The sequence below is a fragment of the Calypte anna genome, chromosome 8, assembly GCF_003957555.1.
Source record: "Calypte anna isolate BGI_N300 chromosome 8, bCalAnn1_v1.p, whole genome shotgun sequence".
NCBI lineage: Eukaryota > Metazoa > Chordata > Aves > Apodiformes > Trochilidae > Calypte > Calypte anna.
In genome coordinates, this window is record NC_044254.1 from 16,213,537 (window position 1) to 16,220,720 (window position 7,184).

Consider the following 7,184-nt stretch of genomic DNA (forward strand, 5'->3'; position numbering starts at 1 on the left):
GTACAAATGTTTGATGCTGCTTTCTCCGACCCACCTCTAGTTCATTTTGTTAAAGATCACTTTCTTACCACATGCCAGCTCACTCAGTGAATGCCCTCACTTAGCCAGATGCCAGCTGTGTGCCACAGTCTTACTGTGTATTTGAAAAGTGAGAAGGGGAGGTGAGGAAAAGAGTGGCTGCTTTGCCTTTTACGCTATTGGACAAGTACTTGAAATTCCTCACATTCTTCTCCTGTTAACAGTATGTTTACTTTTCATCACTGGGTTATTAGGATTAACAAAAGTCATTGCTTCGAGCTCACTTAATTTGAATTTAGTGAAAGCAAACCACCTCCTGCAGACTGTAGGAAACATTCTTGTGCCATAGAAATGTATTAATTTGCAAAAAGCAGCCACCAAAAAATGTGAGACCTGACAACCACTTTCACCCCAATAGTCAACATCACTGTGCATGCACTGAATTTTAATGGCCTACCTTATGTTGCAAATTCCAAGACAGTTTGAATAATCTGACAATCTAATTAACATTTCAGTCTTTCAAACATTTGTTTTCAATGCCAAGAACCTGTTTCTGCATATACTTACTAAAGCATGCGATACTTCAAAACATCATTTACCCAAAAAGCTGAACTCCACTTTCTAGCTCCTTGCCCCATCTGTAATAGATTTTCTGAAATTTAAAACAATTTAAGTTCTTCAGAATTCAAATTTTTCAGAGAAAGCTCTTGCATTTGCTGTATTAAGTCTGTGGCCTATCACAATGCTCTACTATTAATAGTTAGGTAAATATTTCTTTATTAAATGATTAATTCCATAAATAAAATTCTTTTAATTCATTGAATATAAAATTAAAATCATTTACAACTTATTCCAGTATTACAGGGGCTGGAAGGGGTTAAAAAAAAAAAAACCAACCAAAAAAAACACCTCCAAGAAAAAACAAAAAAGCTACAGTTTGATAAATAAAATACTCAGCTTTAAAACAACTGATTTCTGTTTGCCATTAAACTACAGTTGGTACATAATAGCTGCCACTGTGAACACCCCACAAGTGCCCACCTCAGGAAGGAATGTAACTTCCAACTTGTTTGGGAAAGGGAAGGAAATGGAAGGAGAGGGAAAAGCATAGTGTTAAATTGAACAGGATAGAAAAAAAAGTTTTCATAACCAGAACAAAACATTTATCTGATCACTTACAAACAGAAAACAGTATATAATTAGATAAGGTGCTCCAAAAAGAAGCAGTGAAGTTGCTCCAGTATTATGAAGCTTTAAGTATGCTTAAATCTCTGTTGCATTAGTGTCCAGTTGCACAGTGCACTCTCGTAACATCTCAGTGTTGCCCTCAAATGGGCAAGGCACCATTTCCAAAGGTCCTTTCTCCATGGCTGGTTACTTGATAATTCTGTTTAGCATCCCACCCCCAGGACAACTTAGTCTCTAAATTTGTGAATGTCATTGACAAGTCTGTAGTAGGGATAAGCTTCATTCGCATGTGGACAGTTGTAGTTGCATCTGCAGGACTGGATCATCATGACACTCTTGGTGAAGGTTTCTCCATCATCACAACGGAACCGGATCTTGACAGTCCTGGTCTGCTGAGGGGTACAGCACCTGCCATCCACACAGGAGCCACAGTACTTGGGGCGGTACTTCTTCACACTGGAACATCCAGCATAAGTAAACTTCACTGGGGATGGGGACTTCTTAGTCTTGGTACATTTTTTTCCTTTCTGTAAAAGAGAGAGAATAGTATTATTAGCAGGAGATTCTTCTCCAGCCTTTGCCCTCTACCCAAAGCACTTTGGAAAGAAGAGGAGCACTGGAAGTGTGTATTTACCTTTAGGGAGGCATAGCTAGGCTGCCCACATGGCCTCACTTCACATATTCTGGTCTCTTTGACAAGTTTGCAGTCAGGATTGTCATTAGTAACCCTTGTGGAGATGCCAGTTCCACATGTCTTTGAGCACTGGGACCAGGAAGTTGTTTGCACAATGCACTTGGGATTCTCAAAAGCTCGGCTTTGTGGCTCAGATCCAAAAACTGGAAAAGAAAAGGAGGGCTTAGCCTAAATATATCATCTTGCTGGGTTTCTTTCTTTCCATCAAGGTCTAAGGAGTCATAACCATCCTCTCACCTCCTCCCCTTAGCTGTCACAGATTACCCCGGTACTCACCGGGTAGCATTTTCAGGCCGCCTTTCACAATGGCAATGAGCTCATTGTTCCTGGTTAGTTCGCCTTCAGAATCATCCAGACCAAGCTCTTTGCTGAAGAAGCCTTCCAGCTCATCCAGTGGATCCTTGTTTTCATCACAGACCCACTCTTCGCAGCACTGCCCGGGGACTTTGACCAGCCTGGGGCTGGGACAGCCCAGGTTGGGAAGAGAGAGCTCCTGCGGGCAGAGCGGGATGCAGCCCACAGCTCCATCTATGCACGTACACTGATGTTTGCAGTTCGGCTGAAAGCTTTCGCCGTTCTGGTAGATTTTGGAGTTATATTCACACGGTCTCCCCTCGGACTGTGCTGTGGAGATTAAGAGAGAGGGAAAGGAGAGAGTCAGCGGTGGGAATCGCTCCTTTAAGCACAGGTATTTGCTGGTCTGTTAAATTCAATTTACGGCGGAGCTCCCTACAGTCCCCCGGAGACGCGGGGCCAGAACAATAAGTTACTCAGGAATCACTTTTCCTTATGTGCGTTTAGAGGAGCCCAGACATACTGAATCGCATTCCAGACTGCTGAAGTCATGTGCCTTTCTGCCAAGCTACCAACAACAAAGCATAACCATACATGGACTCGAAATTACTAAAACTTCGGCACTACGGGGACCGGGGTTTTTCCCCCAAGGAAGGCGGAGGACGAGCCGCTTACCTCTGCAGATGCCCTTCAGCGCGGCGGGGCTGGCGCCGAAGTTGCACTCCAGCCCCTTGGTGTGGTCGCAGGGCAGCACCCGGCTGCAGTCCTCGTTCAGCTGCTTGGCGCAGACCTTGCAGCAGCCGCAGCCGTCCGGCACCAGCCCCACGCCCGGGGCGCACTGCGGCACGGCCGCCGGGCATTGGCAGACGGCGGGGCAGGGAGAGCCCAGAGCCTGCGGAGCAGAGCGGTGCCGGTGAGCGCCGGGAGCGGAGACGAGCGACCCCGCCGCCTTCCCACCCTCGTCCCGTCTCCCCCCCACTCCACCCGGTATCCCGCACGGAGCCGTGGCACTCACCAGTCGGGCCAGGCAGAGGAGAGCGGCCGCCAGAGCGGGGCGGGTGCCCGTGGAGCCCATGTCTGTCGCCGGCGGTGCGGGAGGGAAGCGAGAGGCGGCGTGCGCGGAGCGGGGCCGGCGCGGTCTGAGGCAGCGGCGCCTGCGACCGCCCTTATATGGGGCGCGGGGCCGCCGCGTGCGCCGCGGCGCTGACGTCGCGCGTTCCGGGCCGCGGCCGCGTCCAGCGCTCGCGGCATCCCAGGAATGCGGCTGGCGCGCGCCGAGGCCGCCCCTCCCCGCCCGTCGCCCGGCACCGCGGCTGCTGGCGGCGGCCCTGCCGCGGGGGTCCCCCCGCCTCCCCCCCGGCCCCCGGCCCCGCCGCACCCCTGGGGGCAGCGAGGGAAGAGGGGCATGCGGAGGGCGGGAGGGGGAGCACGGCGCGCCCCGGGGCCGCGGAGGCTTTTCCCCGTTATGTGCGGTGTTTTGCCCGTTATCCTGACAGATGCGCCAAGGCAGCGGGATGGTGACACCGGGAGGTTCTTGCATTTGAGTCCGTGCCGGTGGGTGCCCCGCGGGTGGCAGCCCCAGAGCACGGTCACCTGCGCTGCTACAGCAGTGGACGGACTGTGTCCCGCCGGGCTGCCGCCGCACCGGGCACTGCCGCACCGGGCACTGCTCTGCGGGGCCGCGTCAGGTTCATGACGCTTGGCACAAAGCAACCCAGCAGTGCCCGCGTTTTGTCACTACTGCTCCTATTCCGGGCGTAAAGGACACGTTCGATGTCGCTTCGGAGCCCAGGAGCCTGGCGATGCCCAGGGACATCGAGGTCCCCAGTTTTCAGGCCAGGGGGGAAATCCTGGGCCCTGCAGCACATTGCCCCCCCTCCCTCGTCCCGTTATCTCTGGGTTTGGTGTCCCCCGCTCAAGTTAGGCACCCTTAAAGAGTGTTTCCGTGTTGAAGTTTAAGGTTTGGGCTTGGGTACCAGAGGTTAAGCTTCTGTTGTGGCGTCTTTTCTTTTCATGGCTGTAAGTATTTCCAGATGGGGATTAGACACCAGACGTAACAATATTTCCATATTTGGTATAGCAGTAGCCTGCATTTTTCACATTTTTCTGCTCTGTTATCCAACCACAAAGCATTCTTGACAGCTTCAGATGTTGTTAAATATAGCCTTAACTTCTGTTCCCAGGGCAGGAAATTCTTTGGAATTCCTGTTTTTCACGCAATCTGTCTATCATGATTTAGGAGAATTGTGCTGGAGGAGCCAACTGGCGTTATACTGCAGTTTGCTCCTTTATTGAAAAAAGCCCAGCAGTTGAGCCTGCTACCCAACGGCGTTACAATAAGTCCCCATTCCAGGGATTTTTCTTTGCAAATGAGATTATTGTTAGAAGCACAAATTGGGTTGTGGGGTTTTTTGTTGGTTTGGTTTTGGTTTTTTTTTTCGGTTGCCTTCAAGGCTGGAAGGTGGAGGAGCAGATTCAGAGAAGAGGTGAAACTGCAAAAAAACCTCTCTAAAGCCCATGAAAAGTGGAGGGTGGGAGGGGGCCGAGGGAGACAGTGGAGAAGGAGGGGATGCGAAGAGGAGGGGGATGCGATTAACCTGTCTGCCTCGCATTTCCATACACTCGGTGTCTGTGTGCAGGATGTGCAGGGAGGGAGGGGAGGCAGCGGCGGCCCCGCTACTCCGAGGAGCGAAGAGCAGACGAGACGTCTCGTCGCCTGCCCCAGTGCCACAGCCGAAAGGATGACAGAAAGGACCGTCTGAGGGGGACCGAGGGGCTCCGTACCCATGGCTGCGAGTAAGTGCTGCTCCCGCTGCGCGGAGGGGGCGGAGGGAGAGGGGCGCAGTCTTTTGCTTTGTGTTTTAGTACTAGCAGAAATAATAATAATAATAATAATAATAATAATAATAATAATAATAATACTACATCCTTGTCGGACCTTGCTGAAGCCGCAGAAAAAGGGGGGTTCTTGCTGTCTTGGAGCGCTGCTCCTGGACGTGGCTGTGGCCGGAGGAGTGCGGCGGGGGGAACACGAGGAGGGGCTCGCACAAAGCGGACCCTGTCCTGGGCCCGTCCGGCAGCAGCGCCCGCACTGAGCCTCTCGGCCGGCTTTCCAAAAACATAACACCGGTCTGTTTCACTTCTCCGACGGGAATGCTTCTCTGAGCGGCTCCAGCCCTGTGAGACGGAGCGGGACCGGTGGGGACAGCCCGGCTTGGCCTCTGCTCCGCGCATCTCTCGGGGCCGGCACCGGCCCCCCCGGGATGGACAAGACGGGGCGGGATGGGATGGGGTGGGATGGGGCGGGATGGCGCGGCGTCTCCCCTCAGGAGGATGCCATGAGCCTGGGGGCGGGGGCAGTGCCAGTGCCATGGGTGTCGCCGTGTGAGGGACACCGCTGGCGCTCCTGGTCGCAGCCCTGTCCTGTCCTCTTCCTCCTCCTCCAGGGATGTCCCCGCGGCGGTGGCCGTGCCAAGCAGAAGGGATTGTGTCCCCAGCACTGCCATCTCTCCTCCTGGCACTAGCCAGGGCCGTGTTGCAGGCCAGGCCTGATGAAGGGTTCCTATTGTGGGTTTTTCCACACACACACAATTTATTCTCTTTATGTTGTTCTTTTCATTCGAGTAAATTAGGTGCATGTTTTACTTTGTGGTGGTTTTGTGGTTCAGGAAAAGTGATGGGATGAAAGCTCAGGGTCCTCTTTGCCCAGAACTTGCTCTACAGAAGGCAGCAGTGGTTTTATTCCTCCCTTGTATGCCTCAAAATTTGACCAGAAAGGACAATAGCTGAGTGGGAAATTCAGTCTTTAATTACACACAGCTATCTCCCAGGACTGCCAATATATACTGTTTAGTGCCATTTCTGATGACAGGGGTTATTTTATGTGCCCATAAAGTACTGGACAGAGACCACCAGTGAACTCAGAAGTTTGCCAGGAATGGTAGTAACAACTTTCCATCCCTACTGATTTGTCTGAGCCCCAGCTGGTGACAAGGAGGAGCAAGCTCAGTCCTGTTTCTAGACTACCAAGTTATCCTGTACACTGAGCATCCCTGGGTTTTGTAGGTGTGTGGGTTTTTCTGGGGTACCTCGTTTTTGCAACAAGAGTTTGTGCTTCAAGACACCCTAACTAATAAAAATTAAAAAAAAAATTCAAAAATTTTGAAAAAGCAAAAGGAGCTGGCACACCGATACATGGTTAAATTGGCCACTTTTGCTTTTCAGGGATTTATGCAAATATTTGTTTATTTAGTTACATCTAATTTGAGGACACGCACCAAGCTTTTTGCTTTGATCTATGACTTTCACAACAGTCAGCAAATGCCACAAGAAAAGTCAATGAATAGTGCCTTTTCTCACTTGGTTTCATGTCTTACCACACATTCACACAACTTTGATGGGAAACTGTAACTGATCCTACGTTCACTCAAAAAAAAAAGGTCACTTCAAATGCTTTGAAGGACCTTTTAACAAACCTGTCCTGAATTTCAAGTAGTTGACAACACTTGAGATGGGTTGAGTTTCTTTGGAGTTCAGGTTAGACTGTGACCCTTTCACAGGCTTTCCCTGCACACATTTTCCTGTCACAAACCATGACCCAGCATTTACCCTCTAGGCTGTGCCTACTGCTCCTAGACATACATCAGGAAACAGGAAAACATTTGGAATATCTTCAATTTTAGATTTTGTTCAATGTAACATACTGTTCCAGACCTTTGCTGGGAACTGGGAAATACTCCCTGATTCATGTCATGATGAGTATTTTACTGGCTCCTCACTTTTTGTGCCACAGGCAATTGTTGTTTGTTAGGTAAAGTCTGCTGGGAGCTTGGCTAACGCCAAGCAGGAATTTGGAACAGTTGATTTATGCAGCAGGTATTACAGATTTACTGAGTATATCCCATCACTTTAACAAGCCTGTGACTCTCCAGGGAAAGGACTTTCCAGCAAAAAAAATCAAGAACTAACAATGGTTTCTCTTCCCTCCCTC

General features: G+C 50.5%; 1 protein-coding gene across 1 annotated transcript; it reads right to left on the reverse strand.

Moving 5' to 3' along the window:
* Positions 1-809: 809 nt before the first annotated feature.
* CCN1 (cellular communication network factor 1) lies at positions 810-3,329 on the reverse strand. The gene is made up of 5 exons (XM_030455558.1): positions 3,210-3,329; positions 2,870-3,086; positions 2,177-2,524; positions 1,841-2,043; positions 810-1,733 (listed from the first exon to the last, which is right to left on the reverse strand). The coding sequence occupies exons 1-5, from the start codon at positions 3,267-3,269 to the stop codon at positions 1,434-1,436; spliced, it is 1,128 nt and encodes a 375-aa protein (XP_030311418.1). The 5' UTR covers positions 3,270-3,329; the 3' UTR covers positions 810-1,433.
* Between the last annotated feature and the right edge of the window lie 3,855 nt (positions 3,330-7,184).